This window comes from Daldinia loculata (assembly GCF_022478755.1).
Source record: "Daldinia loculata strain CBS 113971 unplaced genomic scaffold F4817scaffold_7, whole genome shotgun sequence".
Taxonomy (NCBI): domain Eukaryota; kingdom Fungi; phylum Ascomycota; class Sordariomycetes; order Xylariales; family Hypoxylaceae; genus Daldinia; species Daldinia loculata.
The window spans coordinates 401,020-422,163 of record NW_026054861.1 but is presented as its reverse complement, the minus strand read 5'-3'; the positions used below and the strand labels follow the sequence as shown (position 1 = coordinate 422,163).

At 28.7% G+C, this 21,144-nt stretch overlaps 3 protein-coding genes across 3 annotated transcripts; 2 read left to right on the top strand and 1 right to left on the bottom strand.

Annotated features, from left to right (window-relative positions):
• Positions 1–2,542: 2,542 nt before the first annotated feature.
• Positions 2,543–3,104, top strand: F4817DRAFT_261622 (uncharacterized protein). The gene is made up of 2 exons (XM_049299297.1): positions 2,543–2,749; positions 2,804–3,104. The coding sequence occupies exons 1-2, from the start codon at positions 2,625–2,627 to the stop codon at positions 3,018–3,020; spliced, it is 342 nt and encodes a 113-aa protein (XP_049162188.1). The 5' UTR covers positions 2,543–2,624; the 3' UTR covers positions 3,021–3,104.
• F4817DRAFT_261612 (Brix-domain-containing protein) lies at positions 2,989–4,375 on the bottom strand. The gene is made up of 3 exons (XM_049299296.1): positions 4,285–4,375; positions 4,138–4,221; positions 2,989–4,050 (listed from the first exon to the last, which is right to left on the bottom strand). The coding sequence occupies exons 1-3, from the start codon at positions 4,296–4,298 to the stop codon at positions 3,189–3,191; spliced, it is 960 nt and encodes a 319-aa protein (XP_049162187.1). The 5' UTR covers positions 4,299–4,375; the 3' UTR covers positions 2,989–3,188.
• Positions 4,376–18,419: 14,044 nt separating this feature from the next.
• On the top strand, positions 18,420–20,803 carry F4817DRAFT_261547 (uncharacterized protein). The gene is made up of 8 exons (XM_049299295.1): positions 18,420–18,714; positions 18,794–18,929; positions 18,987–19,168; positions 19,225–19,261; positions 19,318–19,385; positions 19,444–19,826; positions 19,883–19,950; positions 20,017–20,803. The coding sequence occupies exons 1-8, from the start codon at positions 18,625–18,627 to the stop codon at positions 20,466–20,468; spliced, it is 1,416 nt and encodes a 471-aa protein (XP_049162186.1). The 5' UTR covers positions 18,420–18,624; the 3' UTR covers positions 20,469–20,803.
• Positions 20,804–21,144: the final 341 nt, after the last annotated feature.

The following is a 21,144-nucleotide window of genomic DNA, read 5'->3' as shown; positions in this document are numbered from 1 at the left end:
TTATTATTCTGTAGGTATTACTAATATACCCCATCTACCAGCTTACATGTACTTATATTAATATAAGTAAATAGGTACATCCAGTAATTCAAACAATTAGGTATATTAGGTACCTACATACTTATGTACCCATCAGTGACTTTCCCCGCTTACAACCACCATCTATACTACTACATCCGAGATATCATCAATGTGGGCTGCCATAACCATAATTGCAGTTTGATAGTGAATGAGAAGTTGGTGTGGTAGTCGTCACGATATAAAACAGGCTCATGAAACTGTAACAATGATGCTATTAGTTACGTGTTTTTGCCTTCGAATGTTGCTCATCCTCCCCAGAAAGAGCACCCACAAAATACGTGTGAAGATCAATCGATACACGTACACATTTCATAGAGATCGGCAAGTCTGCCGGGTCTATGAGCCAGGATACTCCAACAAATGGAGGACAAAGCCAACAGACTACAATAAACGTCCGGCAACTGTGAATTAATATTTATGGTCACAGGGTGAGACAACAGTTGAAAAGACCATGGATTCATAACGGCTTAGTCACAACTCTTTAAGTAAGTAACTTCGAAAAGGGGCTCTGCGAGGTGCTTATACTTACCTCAATCCGAAACCACCAAAAAGTCAAGTTTGATTTATACGCCTTCGCTGACACACCTCATCCTAAACTACTATACTACTACACTATTGGTGTATCATTCTAAACATAAGTCAAACGTAGGTGTTAAATATTTAGATGCACTGACTGAAGTTTAAATAAATTGAATACCTATATGTTGGCCAAAGCTTTTACCCCTTAACGCTTTTGATTTTCTTCTATCCCTGCGCAGATACTCAGCACATATGTAAAAGCAACAAATTTTTGAATGACTTTAAGGATTTGCCACCTTAGGTTGTTGACCCGTCATCTAATGACATTTCGTCTTGTTTATCTACCGATTTACATCACAGTCATATTTTGACTAAGCAGCTAATTGCCCCTACGTATGTTTTTGTGCAGCTGAGACTTGGCAACATGGCAAGCTGAACTTGCTTCTTCCTTAATTGTATTAGTACAACCCGATAGCACCAATTTTACGGAAATTTCAATAATTAGTGTGCTAAAACAATATACATTGGCCACTTCCAAGACACAAAACTACGAGAGAGGTTTACGATTGGCGACAATAAGACTGGGGAAATGCAATACTCTAGTTAGTGTTGTTGGGTGTTAAGGGCTATTTGTGCCGGGCTTACCTATGAAGTTAAACTCAAGACAGATGGGAATTTTGATTGCTACCTACAGGGGTATCTCATGTATAATGCATAGGTATGTACATATGTATGTATGTACAAACCTAAGCACGAGATGAAATGACGTGACATGATGCAAGGGTTTAATTATAGCACTATGGGTTGCATGAAAGGAAGCCAATGTAGTTTACTACAAATACTTCATAATGCACTCAATATGGCACGAGGCAGTTATATTGGGCTATCGAGATTTGTATTCTTTTGAATAAAAACTTCAAGATCATAATACTACCTAGAGATAAACCACAAGCTTCCTATTAACCACTAACTATCATTCTCCCCCTTCCCAATTAATCAATCCCCTAAAACCAACATTTGACACCATTAGTCTATATGCTCTCTAAATTCAGGTTTGCGGCAGAAGATACTCGGGATTTGACGGGAAATTCCATATTGCCATTATCGGATGAGTATCGTCGTCGCCATCTCAGGTCCGCTGTCGTAGAACATACCAAGGCCGCTTATGTGAGACAACATTTTCGTACATTCTCGTGGCCGGCAGAATCCGTTAAGACTGACTCATGGTATCTTAGTCGCCGCCGGAGAATTTTCCATGGCAACGTAACTTAAACTCGACGTAAAAAATTCAACATGTCGGTGAGATATAATATTATATATGAATGAAGCATGGATAAAATAGATATCTATAACTAGCCTCTTGAGTAATCTTTGTCATCCGAGATCTCTCAACGAGCTCTCCTCTAGATATGTAGTGCCCAATTAAAGACTTCCTTCTCCTTGCAGATAATAGTCGGCAAGGATGCAACGACTGTGTAGGTTATTATTTGCAGTCAATAAGCCATGGCTGCTCTGAATAGACTATCGAAGTACTCCTTTGGGGTTATCAAATATAGATTTCGCCGATGCCTGAGCTTCTAAATCGAATTGCTAGTAGTTGAGGTATGCCATGACCATAATACAAACCCAATATTCTTTATATGATCTCAACGTTATTCCACATGTGCCGGATCATTCCTCCGACAGAAAGAGCGGTTGTCGAACGACGGAACCTAGTTATGTCATCCGCCGGAAATAGTGGGCCCGGATCCGAGAAATCGGGGTCGCTCTTTTCGGGGCAATGTTATCGGCCGGTTTCATCAACCCACAATGACTTTCAATATGGTACGATTCCGCCCAGGTTTAAACAACAAACGATAGACACTCAGTGTTTTTGTAGAAATATATATTTTGCAATAATTATCACCTGTGGTTGAATATAGCTACCCTTGAACCAAATCTTTAATATCTGTTCATGTCCTGCGTATTCTGGCACCGTCCAGCACTTACTAAAAGTATTATCATTTGGACGAGTCTTAATAATCATGACGGATAATGCTATTGTCGACCGCGACAATAAGCTCGCAGCTCTCAACTCTGCTACCCTAGGCGCCGAGATGCCTCAAATAACACTCCCGGATGGAAGTAAAGTACAAACCGGGACTATGGGGTCCGTCCCTCTCTTCATAACTTCGAATATAAACTACTAACCCGAAGTTGAAAGTGCTCTGCTCATAAACATACGCGCTTACAACGAAGCGCATAAAGCTGAGGACAAAGACAAGAAGGCGCAGCTGGAGGAGTCGATGCGCGCGACGCTGCCGCTTCTAGATAAAGTTGGCATGTTCGATCTCTTCCCGGCGGAGGAGTGGATATCAGGGGACAACGAGGGTCGGAAGGTCGTGGGCCAAATGTATCAAGAATTCAAGTCACGGCAGTAGGGTGCACGAGATGCTATTAATGTAGCTGTGGGAAGAAGATCGGACGAGGTATAGATATCATCAACGGGAAACTCCCAACTCCACAAGACATGTGCATGTAGTGTAGTAATACCAATCAATCAACCCAGCCAGAACGCCATTCCATGCGCTTTGCCCACAAAAAGCCAATTACTTCTTCTGACGTTTCAGGGCGTCCTCGTCGATAACGGGATCCTTCATTTCCTCATCTTCCAGATCTCGGCTTCTCTTGAGTCCCTTCATCTTCCTCGTCTGCAGTTCGCTGAGATCCTGTTTACCAAGGTGGATGCGGCCAATCTTGTCACCAATGCTATCCGTCGTTACATTCTTCTTAGTCTTCTCTTCGCCTACCTTAACCGTCTTCATAGCTTCCTTTAATATCGCCTCCTCGGGCTCCCGCATCCGGCCAACACGGAGGTCCATGCGAGGGCCCATCTCCTCTACTTCGACTCTGGGGAGCCGCTGTCCGCTGCGCTTCGTCGAGATGAGGTAGATGCGCAGGTGGATCGCCGGCTTTACGGCATCGCCTACGGGCTCATCGGCTGACACAGACACGATGTACTGTAGGCCCTCTACATCAATTTTGTCGCTCGTGGCGTCGCCTTTGAACAGATCGATCAACATGCTCTTAGCCATCGTATACTCGTTTGCGACGGGGCTCTCAAAAGCAGTCCCCGAAAATAACATCATAGGCCGTAAACCAACAGCAAACTTGCGACCCTTGAATTGGGAGATTCGCCGGTAGCTCTCTGGATCTAGATGAAACTCTAACATATCGAGGATCTTGCTTGCAAACGTGCGCGCTAAAGTTAACGTGTGCGGGCGCTTTTTGGAGCTGCTGCCAAATACGAGCAACGATGTGTCGTTTTTCTCGCTGAAAAACTCGAGCGAAGCGGGATCTTCGAACGGGTGGATGGCATTCTTCTTGGTAAACTTCTTGGCGAGTGGCTGGCGTAAGGAATAGAGGTCGGTTAAGGCATCTTGTACGACTTGCGAACAAGTAGTTCCACGACTAAAACCCAATTAGTATTCCGGTATATGATAATAATATATAAGAAGATCCTCACGCAACATCGCGGATCTAGATTGAATAACGTACAGGAAAAGAGCAGTCTTGGGGTTCTCGACTACTTTCGGGGCTTTCTTCTCGAGTGCTCGTTTCGAGCGCGCATTTCGGGGTTTTCTAAGAAAATCTCATTAGCATTTTGTACAAATCCCTTTCGGTATTTAATTATGTGGTCCATACATTTGTTTCAGCATTGTGTCTGTTTTTTAATTGAGGCTTCTTCTAGTTGTAGTGAATGTTGTCGCCAAAAGTTCATGTAGATTGTCTTTCAATTGGAGGGGCCTATGGAAATTTTTAGGACGGCAGAACTTTTTTTAGGTGGGTACCAAAATTAAATAAGTAGGCGGTGTAAAGTACCTAAAACTTTCAGAAGGGCTACTTCGTACCTTAGGTACATAACATATCCTATGTGCATCCCCTTAAGTGACTAAGCCCCAAGCCCCCTAAAAGCTTCAATTTTACCAACGCCAATTTTTAAGCTCTAGCACATATCAGATCTTCACATCTTGGTATTTTCCCCTGCTTTATGCCAAGGTATTTTCTTTTTGTCGGGTTCTTTTAACCAATGATTATCTTGGATATGATCCAAAGGAAACCAGGTTTGCCTTTTGCCCTTGTATCCCTAGCTTCGCCCAGCTTCAATCTATTGTTAGTACCTAGATGCAGTTCGTATGATGGCATCACGAGATCTGATACGCAATTCTTAAGTATTTCATGTAGGATCAGACTATTGAAACTTGGAATGAAGAACTGCGGTTAGATCCACCGTCACCGACTCACCTGACAAGTTCGACTCTATTAGGAAGAGTGTTTAGCTGTTCCCAACGCAAATTCCAGAGCGAAATATATTGCTACGCCGAGCTTGATATATCATTTCGTCAGACATTTATCAGTGCGCCAGCCTTCCGCGCCAAATACTTCGACGTATTCTAGCGGCTTACTCAAGAAACAGTAATCATATAGCGCTATAATTTCCCTGGAGAAATGGTCTTCAGCATTCGAAGCTAAGATCTGTCGCTGCACGACGAATCGAGATAGTCGAAACACAATACGGATCTTAAACCTTATATTCATCGAGGCTAATGTAGTGGCATTGTTGCGGCTAACTAGTCTTCCTATTTCCAAATCAGTAACGGTAGTCGTCGTCGGGCTAAGTTGGCTGGGTACCTATCTAGCCTCAAGCGGACGGCCTACACAATACAGAACTTTTTTCATGTAGTGAAGTTGGTCTCACGTAGAGACATACCGTAAGCCACGGAGAATTGCGTAATATCTTTAGCTCCTTTGCGATTCTCTAGTTTTCAACTGGCCTTGATTATAGAAGATGGTGCGTAACTATTAACAATAATATCTAGTTAATTCCACTGACTTGGACAATATAGTTTTTACCGTCATCCTGTTATGGTTGGTTTATTGACGATCACCGACGATTCAACCCTGATATGTATTCAGGAGCGGAGCGAGCTCTAACCTTTCCAGCCTTCTAGTCACTGTCGCGGAGGGATCCCGAAATATGTACACTCGAGCAGCTTCTATTGCAATATATATTCTAGACACATCATGTTACCTACTTGCTCCGATCCTGGTGTGATCTACAGAATGACAGGATTACTAATTCCCTCGACGTCAACTTCAGCGTAGCATTCCTTAGATGCTACGATCGACGGCACATCTCTAATACATAGTAGCTATTGTAGAGTATACGCTAATACTGCAACGACCGTAACCATCTCCAAGGTGGAGATATCTCTTTAAACTGTCTAGATCATACGGTTATGGGCTGCTATGCATTAGGGCTTACTTTGTGTTTGAGATCGTGATTCAACTCGGGCTCCATATGCGGCAAGCTGTGCGTTAATAGACTCGCCTCAGGAGACTTTATCAACTTTTTTTCTTCCTGTATATTGAGGCGAATGGGGGGCTAGGCTACATTTTATTGATAGATCGATATGCATTGTTTTCCCCCTTCCACACTATTGTCCCATAAACCTCATCTCGACAGCTTTAAGATGCAATCTCTGCTAATAGCTAGTAGCTAAGAGCTGTACATAGTATGCTACCATCGCAGCTAATCCCAACAGGGTGGACAGAACCTACACTAGTGTGGAGATCTGCCTTCCGACAATACAGAAACCCACCTGGTTTCTGGGTAGGTAGTATACAGTATGTACGTAGACTAGTAAGGGGGGCGATAAGTTTAGACATGTATTGTCAAAGCGCATTTCATCATGCCTAACGAATGCTTGTTAAGAAAACTTTCCTTACTTGCTTATATAACATTTTTTCGGAGGAAAGTTTTTGCTTTTAAATTCGAACCGGGGGGGGGAGGGCTTAAATTTAATAAATACGGACCAATTAATAATAAAATAAATAAAATAAACTTTTAATTAATTAAATTAATTATTATAAAAATAAATAAAGGATATATTTAATTAAATTAATAAATAACGTTAATAATAATATTAATAAAAAATAAGTATATTTAAATTAATATAAAAATTAATAAAATAAAACGTGTAATTAATAAACGTTTATTTATATATATAAATATAAGTTTATAATAAAGCGTTATAATAATTAATTAATTAAATAATATATTAAATTTTAAGTAAATATGTTAAAAAGTTTTAAAATTAAAAAGGAAAGTTAATTGTAAAAATTTAATTAATTAAATAAAATATACGTATTTTGTTAAAAACCTTAAAATTATATTTTAATAAATAAATTAATTATATTAAATATAATTTTAAATTTATGTTATTTTAATATGTTAATATGATTTTATATAACGGTAAATTATATAATTTTTTTTAACTTTAATTTATATATATAAATTTAATTTATTTAATTAATTAATTATAAATAAGGTTTAATAAAACTTAATAAAATTTATTTTAATAAAAGAAAATTTTAATATAATTTTTTAAGTAAAATTTTTTATATATATTATATTACTTTTTTATTTAAAATTTAATTTTTTTATTTTTTTTATAATTTTTTTTATTAATATTATATAATTTTTTTATATATATTAATTTTATAATATTATAAACTTTATTTTTAAGTTGCGAGAAGTTTATTATAATTTATATAATTTTAAAAAAAACTATTATTAAATATATATTTCCTAGATTATTTTATCCTTTTTATATATATAATTTATTTACTTATTTTATCTTTTAAAATTATTTATAAATAAAACGTTTTTTTTTTTTTAATTATTTAATTATTTTTTTCTTTTACATCTTTTTTTTTAACCTTTATTTTACTACTTAAAAAGCAATATTATAAACTTTATTTTTATTTTAATAAAATTTTTTTAAAATGTTTAATAACGGGGGTGGTAATAACATATAAGCCTTAAAATAACGTGGTTAATTTTGTTAACAACTTTTTTTTTCCAATTTATAACGGTATATTTAATATTATTAAAATTTATTATAAATTAAGTTTAAATTTATAAAGTTTAATTATATAAGTTAAATTATTATTATTTATATAATGTATTAATAAATTTAAATATGTTAATTTTTATTATTAACGGTTTGATTTTAACCAATTTACAAATTAAATTAATAACGATTTATTAACATAAACGGTTTATAAATATAATTAATATATAATTATTAATTTATTAATGTTAAAGTTTTAATAGTTAAGATTTTAATGGTATTTAAAAGGTGCGTTAAATATATATAGTTACGTAATATGTTTATTAAAATTAACGCCGAAATATTAATACGTTATTTTTTTTTTTTATACTTTTTTTATACATTATCCAAATTTATTTACGGGAAAATTTTAACGTTAATAACTTTTTATTACCATTATTATTACCATTATTATTAATATAGTTTTTTATATAATTATTTATATAACTAACGTCGGATATATTTAAATTATCGGTTATTAATAATATAAATTTAACTTTATTCGAAATTTTTTACGATAATTTGGCCTGAAATATCCGAGAATTTTATATCCGTTATAAAAAATAATAGTTTAATATACGATTTAAAAATGGTATATACCGTAGTTATAAATTTTATAATGTAAATTTAATATTAAATAACGTATATTTTTTTTCGGTTAAAAATAACCTTAATTTCGGTATTATACTTAAGTTTTTTTTAATATTAATATAAACAAAAAAAATAATTATATCTTAACTTTATTATTTTATTAAAATCTGTTAAATCTAAGGTTTATAATATTATTATAAAAGTTATATTTGCCATTTTTTCTAAAATATTAGTTTATTATACCGGCAATTATTAAAATTACTTAAAAAATTTAACGTTATTATATTACAGTTAATTAATTTTTGATTATAACAATAAATTTTTTAAAATTTTTATATTTGCTAAAAATATATTATATAATAATTTTATTTTTTACGAGAAAATTACTTTAATTATTAAAATATTTTAATAAATAAAAGTTGGTTTTTTTAATTATTAAAAGATAATAATATATTATTACAGTTATTGTTACATTAATTAAATAACAATAATAAAAATATTAATAATAATATTTTAAATAATAATTTTATTATTTTTATAAATAAATATAATATTTTTGCTGTTTTTAATTTAATTATTTTATAATTATAATTTAATATTATATAAAATTTTATTAATAAATTTAATATTTTGCTTAACTTGCTTAATATTTAATTTACCCTTATATTTAAATTAAATAAAATTTAATTATTTTTATTTTTTACTTTTTCCATTTTTTATTTATATAACGTAAGTAAATTTATAATTTTTTAGCTTTATAATGTTAAATTTATAAATTATATTAAACATATTTTCCGGTGATACGATAATAAATTTATTTCTTACTTTTACTTTTATTATATAGTTTTTAATATATTATAACATTACCAAATTAATAATTAAAATATGTTTTATATTAATTGGGTAAATTTGGTAAATTTTACCAGTATTAATAATATATAAGTTATTTTTAATAAAAATACGTTAAATACGTAAACGTTATTTAATTTAATAATTTAATATATTATTAATATATTAAATATTTAACTTTATTAAATAAACTAGTAAATAAAATTAAACTTGTAAATTAATACATTTAAATATTTGGCGTTATTTTTTACTTTTAATGTTGTTAATATGTAATAAAATAATTTTTATTAGTTTTTATCGAGGTATTTAAAATAATAAAATGTTAATAAAATTTTTAAAATTGTTATAATTAAAAATAATTTATAGTTATATTTATATGTTATTGTTTACCATTTTTATATTTAATTTACGAAATTTTTTAAAGTTATAATTTTAATTAAATTTAAAATTAATAATTTTTAATATCGATTTAAATAATAAAACCGGGATAATCCACATACCCATACGTTATTATAAAATAGTAAATAAGATTTATAAATTGCTACTTATAATATATTAATGTTAAAAAACCAAAAAAATTTTATTTAAACTTAGTTTAAATATATTATAATTATAAATCCGGTATTAAGTTAAATATTTACAAATAACTTATTTAATTTTTTAATTAATAAAAAGTTATATATTGTTATATATTTATAAAAAATTGTATAGTTTATATAAATTTATATATATAATTTAAATTATTATTTCTGGTTGTTAAAAAAAAAATACGGCGTTAGTAATTTAAATTTTAAACTTATTATTATTATATAAGTTTTAAATAAAAAAGCGGTTTAATTACCGGAATTTTAAGAATTTTAAATATTTATTACGGTTTTTTGGTATATTTTAAATAAAAATATTAAATTATTTTAATACTAATGCCAATTTTATTATTCCCGTTTATTAATATTATTAATTAAAGTTAATAAATTATTAAATTTTAATTACAACGGTTTTATAGTAAAGCGGAATGATTTAAAGTTAAATTTATATAACGTTATTATTATAATTAAATAAAGCGTTAATATGGATATGGCGCCGTATATTAACGTATATACTGTAAAAGTTTATATTATTAAATATTATTTTAAAGTTAAAATATTTATTTAAGTTTTTATTATATTAATTATTAAAATTATACCCCGTTTTAATAATCGGTTTTTGTTTTTATTATTTATAATAAAGTTTATAAATAAGGTATTTAATAAATGTAATATTTCGGGGTAAAAATTAATATATAAGTTATTTAAATATTTATTATAAATAAATTTTTATATTACGTTTTAAGTAAATTACTGGTTAAATTTTAAAAATATTTAACGTTTTATAATTGTTAATAAGTAAATTTAAAAAATAAATTTTATATTTATTAAATATTATAATTGGTTTAATATATTATTTTAAATAATATTATTTAAGTGGTTTATTTGGTATAATTAAAATTATAAATTAATATTTTAACCTTAAGCTTAAAACTATATTTTTATATATAATTTAAAATATAAATTAAACGGGGATTAACACAAGGATTATTGTTAAATTAAACTTATATTATATTATTTTTTTCGGGATTTTATTAATAAAATAAAAACTATTAATAATATTTTATATAAAATATATGTTAATATATATACCGCATGTAATAAATAATATTATAATATTTACTTTATAAATTATTATAAAAAAATTTTAATCCCTGTTAATTATAAAAAATTTTAAAACGAAAATATTTTTGTTAAAATAATTTATAATTTATAAAATAATATAATTAATTTTTAACCAAATAATTAAAAATATATTATAGTTTAAAATTGATTAAAATATCGGTTTAAAAATATTTAATATAATTAAAACTTTTATATTAATAAATATCCAAATTTTAGTAATAAAACTAATTATTAAATTAATATTTAGTAATAATATAATAATTTTAATATTTACATTATAAATATCCTTAACAATACTAAAAATATATTAAATACAAAATAGTAAAAATTTTATAATTTATATATAAATTATTACCGAAATTATTTTATTAATAAAAACTTAACATTGTTATTAATTAACGTTAATAAATTAAATAATAATAAAAAAATATATATGTTAAACATTTTTTTGGTATATTTATAATAATTGGTGTAAAAATACGGTATATAAAATCTGGTCCTTTATATTACGTTTATAAAAATAATAATTAATATTATTAACAATTATACTTTTTATTTTACCTTTTAATTGCCGGTATAAAATATATTTAACCTTTTATTAATTATAACATTAAATTAAACTTAATATAATTTTAATATTATATAATATATTTTTATTAATAAAAAATTTATAATTAATTTAAAAACTTTTTATTAAATTAATTTTTAATTTAAAGAAATTATAATAAATTTAAATATAATTATGTTATATAAACGAAGTTTATAACCAACGTTATGGATAATTTTTAATTAACCAATAAAATGGTTAACTTTAATGTGGGTTTTTTGTTGTTTATAAAAGTTACACACACACATAATAAATAACTATCTTTTTAAATTAATTTAAGCCTTTATTTTAAAATTTATCTTTAATTTATATTACCCGATTAACAGTTATAAATCCCGGTTCGCGTTTAAAATAACCATTATATATTATTTTAAATTATAAACTTACAAACCAATCATCCGTTTATTATATATTTATTTATTTATTTATTTATTTACTTATTTATTTTATTTATATTTTAAACAATTAAAATATCGTTTTTAATAGCTTTTAATACAATTATTCCAACAACCATTAAATTTAATAACCAATAAAATTTTACCAATTAATATATATAGTTTTATATATATGCCAAATGGCATAAAACATAATCTTACATCGATTCCGATGTTTAAAATACACTTTATATAATAATTTATCTACCAGTTAAACCAACGTTAATTACAATAAAAAAAAAAGCCAAAACAATAATTATAAATTATAAAAAAAACCTTTTTACAAGTAATAAAATATATAACTTATATAACAATAAAAAAAAAAACTTTTTAATACGTCATTTAATTTAATTAACCAAATCCACATATTATACTTAAATTTAAACCTAAATTAACCGTATAATTAATCTTAAAATCTTATAATTAACTATAATAAAACTTAAAATAACTTATTTAAATAAGCCATTATTAGTTTAAAAAGTCATATGGTTATTTCGAAAAAAACTAACACTATCCGAAAAAAACGTTATTACCATTATACGTTAAAAATATAAAAAAACTATAATAGCAACTTATAATATTTAAAGTCTTAAAAAATAATATAATGTCGCATAAACAAGGTTTATAACTAACATTATAAATAGCTTTTAATTAATTAATAAAGTAATTAACTTTAATATAAGTTTTTTATTACTTATAAAAGCCATATACACACACAATAAATAGTTATTTTTTTAAATTAATTTAAACCTTTATTTCACTTAATTAATTCCAGTTAATATCCGTTTAATAATTATAAATTCTAGTTTACATTTAAAATAATTATTATATTAAACATTTAAATTATTATATTAAAATTAATTATTTATTTTTTATAACTTTATTTATTTATTTATTTATTTTTATTTTTATTTTACAACATTTAATATATCGTTTTTAATAACTTTCAATATAATTATTCCAACCATTACCAAACTTAATAACCAATAAAACTTTGCCAATTAATATATATAATTTTATATACATATTAAATAACGTAAAGCGTAATTACATATTAACTTTAATATACAAAATATACCTTATATTATAATTTATCTGCCAATTAAACCAATAATAACTGCAGTAAAAAAAAAAGCCAAAATAACAATTATAAGCCGTAAATAAAACTTTTTTATAAACAACAAAATAAATAACTTATATAATAAAAAAAAAAAGGACTTTTTAATAAAATATTTGTTTTAAATAATTAAATTTATATATTATATTTAAATTTAAACTTAAATTAATTATATAATTAATCTTAAAATTTTACAATTTATTATAATAAAATTTAAAATAAATTAATTAAATAAACTACCATTAATTTAAAAGGTTGTTTATTTATTTTGTAAAAAGTTAACGCCGTCCGAAAAAAACATTATTATTAATATACGTTAAAAATATAAGATAATTATAACAATAATTTAACTTTAATTAAATCTTAAAATATAATATAAATAATAAAAACGTATATATATTAAAATTAAAACTTATAACTTAACCAAAATTAAAAAATAATTACCCGTATAAAAATTTTTCAAAACTATAATTATTAAAATAACTTTAAAATAAGTTTAAACATAACTTAATTAAATAACTAAAAATAAAATATTAAGTTACGCGCAGTTTACGTTAAAAAACTACAAAAAATAGTTAATAATTTTATTATACTAAAAAACAACGCCATTAATAAATCTAAAAATATTTATTACCGAAGCAAAAAATGCGTTAAAATATATTTATCCATATTTTAAAAAACTAAAAAACAAACATAATTGGTTAACAAAACATTACAAAAGGTTTAAATATGTTATTTACGGTATAAACAATTTATAATTTTAACATATATTTAATTAAAAAAAGTATAAATTTATAAAAACACATTTTAAACTTATAAAATAACATAAACTGCGTTAACAACTAAATAAAAAAAATAACCGTTACTTTAACTTAATAATAACATAACTTTAAAAACGTTAAAAGTAAAAATATAAAATAAAACTATTTTTAACGTTTATTACTTACACTTTACATATTTATTTTTAACCTTATAAAAAAAGACAAATTAACAATAATTAACTTATTTCTTATAAATATATTTAATTTTATATAAAAAAATAAATTAATAATAATTAATTTATTTTTAAAAAACATACATTTCGCTTTAAAAAAAAAGTAAATTAATAATAGTTAACCTATTTTTTATAAACACCATAATTTATTAAAAAAAACAAATTAATAATAGTTAATTTATAATTTATAAACGTACGAATTAAACTAAATTATTTATATAAATCTTAAATTATAACATTTATAAAAAATATTAATAAAAAAACAAAAATACTTATTTAAATATAATTTTTTTATAACTATTACTTTAACTAAAAAATAACATATATATCTTTTTTATAAATATATATAAAACTATAAATAATTATTATTTAAATTAAAAAATAATAATAAAATAAAAAAAATAACTTTATTAACTATATAAAATCTTTTAAAATAATGATTTCGAAAAATTCAGGAATATATTACATAAACAAGGTTTATAACTAACATTATGGATAACTTCTAGTTAATTAACAGGGTAATTAACTTTAATATAAGTCTTTTATCGCTTATAAAAGCCATACATATATATAATAAATAACTGTTTTTTTAAATTAATTTAAGCTTTTATTTTACTTGATCGGTTTTAATTAATATCCGTTTAATATATAAATAATAAAAACATACGTATATTAAAACCAAAGCTTAAAACTTAGCCAAGGTTTAAGGATAACTATTTGTATAAAAGTTTTTAAAAACTATTGCCGGTAAAATAACTTTTAATTAAACTTAAATATAATTTAATTAAATAATTAAAAATAAAACTTTAAAGTTCGTATAGTTTTTGTTAAACGATTACGGAAAGTAGTTAATAATATTATTATATTAAAAAACAACATTACCGTTTATAAATTTAAGGGTATTTGTTATAACACCAAAGGGTAATATATTAAACTATTTTTATCCGTACCTTAAAAAGCCAGAAAAAAGGTACGATTGGTTAACAAGGCATTGCAAAAGGCTTAAATATGCCGTTTATAATATACAAGATTTAAACCTTTAATATATACTAAGTTAAAAAAAGTATAAATTTATAAAAATACGCTTTAAACTTACAAAATAATATAAATTATGCCATTAATTAAACAAAAATAAAGATAAAGATAATAATTATTACTTTAACTTGTTAATAACATAACTTTTAAAACGTTAGGGGTAAAATCTAAAATAAAGTTGTTTTTAACATTTAGTCTCCATTATTCGCGTATTTATTTTGTTTTAAAAAAAACAGTTTTAATTAATAACAATTAATTTACTTCCCATAAGCTTTTATTTTAAAAAAAAAATAAATTAATAATAATTAATTTATTTTTTATAAACATAAATAATTTATTAAAAAAAATAAATTAATAATAGTTAATTTATAATTTATAAACGCATAAATTAAACTAAATTGTTAATATAAATCCCAAATTACAACATTTATAAAAAATATTAACAAAAAAATAAAAATATTTATTTAAATATAATTTTTTTATAACTGTTACTTTAATTAAAAGGTAATATACACATCTTTTTTATAAATATATATAAAACTATAAATAATCATTATCTAAATTAAAAAATAATAATAAAATAAAAAAGATAGTTTTATTAATTATATAAAATCTTTCGAAACAATAATCTTGAAAAATTCGGGAATATATCGCATAAATAAGGTTTATAACCAACGTTATAAATAATTTTTAACTAATTAATAAAGTAATTAACCTTAATATAAGTCTTTTATCGCTTATAAAAGCCACACACACACATAATAAATAACTATTTCCTTAAATTAATTTAAACCTTTATTTTAAAACTTATTTTTAATTTATATCACCCGATTAACAAATTATAAATAGCTTAAATATAATTATATTAAATAATTTTTAATAGTTTTTTTTTGTTAATAACTAATTATTATTTTTTTAAAATCTCGTTAATATTAATAATATAATTAATTATATTATATATAAATATTTTAATTAAATAATTCGTTTATTTACCGTTATATAACAAAATAACTTTAATTAAAAAACTTTTTATCAAGTTTTAAAAACTATTTATTACTTTTATATAAATCGGTTTAAATGGGAATTATTTAACATTAAAATATAAACTAAATTAAATTTTAACAAAATTAATCGTTTTAATACAACTTTTTAAATCTTTCTTTAATATAATATTATAAATAAATATAATTATAATTATTTATTATTTTTTAATTACTTAATAAAAAACGTTAAAATAATCGGGATTAATTAAAATTAAAAATTATTTAATATTTAATTAATTAATAATTTTAAATATTAATTACTTATAATTATTAACGTATAATATATATTAACATAAAATATTTAAATAAATTAAAGTTTTATAAATAAATCTGTTAATATTATTAAAAATTTAATATAATTAAAAGGTTTTAATTTAACTATTTTACCTTTTTCCGTTATTTTTGTTTTTTTTTCCAATTATATTAAACCTTTATTTTTTTATATAAAATAAAATAAAATAATAATCTTTATTTTTCGTTTAATTTAATCGTATAAAATTAATAATAAACCTTGCCAATATAGCTAATTTTTATTAATAATTACTTTTATTATTATAATTTATAAAATTTAAAAAATTATTTATAATTAAATTATATTAAATATTTTTAAAAAGAAATTTATTACCGGTTTTATTTACATTGCAATATTACGTATAAAATAATTAAATAATTTAATATTTATTACCTTTTTTAATTTAACTATATTATAATATAACCTTAATAAATTAACTAAATCGTATATTATAAATTAAAATAAACGTATTAATTAAATTATATAATTTTAATATAAAATTATTGCTTACCGCAAGTAATAACCTACTATTAAACGCTTTTTAAAAAAACCGCCGAAAACATTAAAAAATATAAAAAAATATCCCTTTATATTAAAATTTATATATAATTATTACAAAATAATTACTTTATAAATTTTATTAATTACATATATAATTATAAAATATAACCACGTAAACTTTTTATTTTTACATATATTATATAATTTAATATATTACCTTTTTTATATATATATATTAAATTTAAAATCATAACAAAATTATAATTTTTAAATTATAATAAAAAAGTTTTCGTCCTTAAAATAATGTTTACTCAATTTTTACATTATCTAATATATTTAATCATATATAATAGAAACTCACCAACGACATTTCGGGTGTTTGGAGACTTGCCGTAGGTCTAGCGCGGCGTCTTCTATTTAGTGTCTTGGGTACCTAAAGCTGTCAGCGCGGATAGAATGAACTTGATCGGACCCTGATTCTCTTTTGAGAGCTGTTTTGCTAGTGCTTACCTGTATCTTAGGTAGCGGAGTAACATGAATCTAGCAGGTCATGCCTTAACTATGGCTTTACTCGGTAAGAGAAGTGAAGCGAGCCTGACTTAAATGATTCGAAACAATCTTCTGTCAGAGTTTTCGGAAATAGCGTTTCCCTGGAACACGTTTTTCTTTGTGTGGTTCCGGGTTTCTGGGGTTTGAGCAACCGCACGTAGGTAATGGCAACTACCGGAGTGGATATCCAGATACGCCGTTCCAAGACCGGTACGCGGCTCTAATCGAATCGGGTTAGAATAGTACGTCCAGCAAATCATCAGCGGCATAGGCACGGAGCCGTCACGGGGATGTTAACCATATCTGGCATCCCGTCCGTCTATACATAAGGTATCTCTAACGTGACACTGGTCAGGAACGAGCTTTGAGCCGCATAAATTTTATGCCGAACTGCCAAAAGTTTATCGGCCTAAAGTTGATCAGAATGTCATGCCAATAAGATGGTGAGATGGGTAATACTGCACAGCAGATAATGTTTACCATATTAGGTACCTAGGGTACTTACCAGCACTCCGGTCGACCAGGCAGTCTACATTTGCATGTATGAAGCTACGACGGCAAAGTAGCATTCCGAGTAAATATTGAATTCTAAGCAAAATTTACCCCGGCCGGATCTCGCCGGAACAGCCAATGTTGAAAAGATAAAAAAGCTTCGAGAAGCTTAAGCGAACGCCACCACAAAATGTCACCTCATAATGTCCCCGGCAACCAGGCACCAATAGCCTCAAAACTGCAAGGGCAGCACAATAGCACCGAATCGCCGAATCACAGGTACGTCAGTAAGCCTCCTTTATCTTGCCTACATACATACCTAGACGACTCTAAATCTGGGGGGCGATATCTCCTGATTCGGCAGGTCTAGAAACTACGTAAACCGCGCATGGACATGATAGTGATAACCAAGGCCGGAAAACTAAGGCTTGATCGCAGAATTATCGCCACCGGTAGATTGCCGGTTTTGAGCTTAGCTGTAGCTTAGCTGTCACACCAGCTTGTACTATGTAGACATTGACGAACTGTATGTACAAACCGGGATGTGTCCCACAAGGCTGGGTTCCCAGAGCAGACAGAGTTACATTAGTGAGTTACTTTTGCATACGAAAACACAAGGCATGAGAAGAAATCGGTACCACTGATCGACACCATGTAGTCCTTTGATATCCTGGTCTTGCCTTATCGAGTAGTTTCCGCTGCTACGCATACATACATACTCTCTTTGGACCAAGGGTGGCGCTCGATTCGACTTCTCTCCAGAAAATATACTAAGTCTAGGGTTCCCTCCCTTTTGAAAATTTCTATGGTTCTGTGGTGTCATTCGTTTTGTTTCCCCCCCTATAACCTCAGATCTTTCGTTTGCGATCGGGCAGGATGCAGTTCCTTTCGTTGCTTTTGCTATGCCTGACGGCATTGCAACCAGCGCTGGCCGTTCTCGACGTTACTGGAGCCCCTGCTTGTGGTGTAAGTCTTCCAAGGAAGAGGAGGAGAGAGAGCCCTTCGAGGAAAGGCTCAGTGAAGACCTGGGCTAAGAAGTGCTTAGTTAAAATGCATCCTAACATCGACTGCCAACTCGGACTGCTCAACGAGCAACACTACTTGTATCTGCACTACTGCGTCGCTACAAGCACAAATTACCGAATGCGTGACTGCTAGCTGCTCGATCCGTGATCAATTATGTGAGTCAAAAAGGAGGCTTGGTTTGTTTACATGACTGACTTGGGTGATGTTACTAGCTACGAAGAAATTCTCGGCGGAAACATGCGGCATAGAAGGCGAGGATAGACGTGACCTTATTCGTATCCTTGCGATGGTCTTCGGAGCAATTGGGCTTCTGGCTTTCATTCTACGGTGCACTGCAAGACTTATTGGGCCACATGATTGGGGTCATGATGATACTGTTATGTGTTTTGTTATGGTATGCATTCGTGAGCTGGGACCTAATTCATCGGGGTTTTCTAACTTACTTTATAGGTCCTGGCGATTGGCCTCGCAGGTATCTCCATCCCTAGTACGTTACTTGCCATAAAGGTATCTATATAGTTTTCTATGCTAATATTCGATTAGTTACCGACAACGGGCTCGGTCTGGACATGTGGTTCGTCCCGCATGATGATATAACAGAGGTCCTTCGGGTGAGTTAGCTTCCGCCAGCGATCCACAAGAACAATTTGTTACTGATACGGGAAATAGCTGTATTTTTTCGACGAATTGTTATACATCACGGCCCTAGCTTTGACCAAGATTTCCATTCTCTTCTTCTACCTGAAGGTCTTCCCGAAGCGGTCATTTCGTCTATGCACATATGCTCTCATAGCCATCAACTTAGTTTACGCCATCACCTACGATTTACTTCTGATCTTCCAATGTAATCCGATAAAGGGGGCCTGGCTGCAATGGGACGGCGAATTCGAGACGCAATGTATCAGCATCAATGTGTTGGGATGGTCCGCCGCAGCTATCAACATCGCTTTGGATCTGGCTGTCATTATACTTCCGCTCCCCGAACTGTTCGCTCTGTCCTTGTCGCTAAGAAAGAGGCTGCAAATTATTGCTATGTTTACTGTCGGTTTCTTGTATGCGATTCCCCTGAGAATCCATAGCAAAAGGCACGCACTAATCTATTGCACAGCATTACAATCGTCAGCATCGTCCGTCTTAACTCCCTCATCCGATTTGGTAACACTCAAAACCTCACGCGTAAGTGCTTCTCCGGCAAGAAATCTTCCGGTGCTACCTGGCGGTAATCCTAACCCGACTCATTAGAGGACTATGTTGAGACGGGATACTGGTCGACAATCGAAGTTCCTGTAGGTATTGCGTGCGCATGCATGCCGGCAGTGCGATCACTCTTCAGTCTTGCGCTTCCGAAGTTGTTCGGTACCACTCGCGCGACCGGCGGTTCGACATTCAACAGCTTCGGACCATCCTCTTCTGGCAATCGGCTAGGAGACTCCCGGGCTAAGATCAGCATCAAGCAGGAGTGGTCAGTTCTTAGCGAGGGCCCTGCCGAATTCGACACCGAACGACACGGACGTGACGATAGCGATGTCGAACTCTTGAATGTGGGCGTGGCTACCACCGAGGGTAGCAATCGCCCAACCCGGAAAATGACCCTCTCGAAGAACGGCGGTGCGTGGCGAGGCATGAGCATTCCGGAGCAGCAAGAGGAGACGTACAAGTCGGTCGCTTTCACGGGAGAAAGAGAGTTGCGGTAGAGAAGCCTGGTGTCGTAGTCTTGTATAAGTTAAATTCCGAACTAGTTCGCTCGGTATTAGATCTTTAAAGATATATCGTCTTTTCTTTCCAATTTTTACACCAGGTTTTGAGCGGAGAGGACTTCTTCCCCCGTGAAATGATTACGGAGTTGTGAGCGGAAGTGGTGGAGGAAAAGACATCATGGAAATGCGAGGCCAACCGGTGTTACGGAAGTCGAAAAAGTTGATGATAAAACCATTCATCACAGTACAGCCCAGTCTTATTATTCGGATGGCTCGGCTCTAGTACAATGTTTCTTCCTCATGACACTACGCAAGGTAATGAACATAATGAAAAAAGATGTCTCTGATGTGAGATGGTAAATCAAAAATTAAGCCCACAAGTATGCTCAGCATTCATGATCGCCGAACATGGACGAGGAGCGTTGCCAAGACCAATGAAAAAATGGACATTGGACAAGGCTCAGCTTCCTACTTCCTAGAGATGACCTATATAGAACCCTCACTGGCACAATGTACCAGCAAGGGATTAGCAGCACACATTCCAAAACGGTAAAAAAAAAAGGGGGGGGGGGGGGGGGGGGGGCATTACCTGGTAAAGGACCGATAGGGGGGCCCAAACCAGAAAACCAGGGTGGGCCCACCAAAAAAACACAGGGCCCGGGGATTTTTTTAA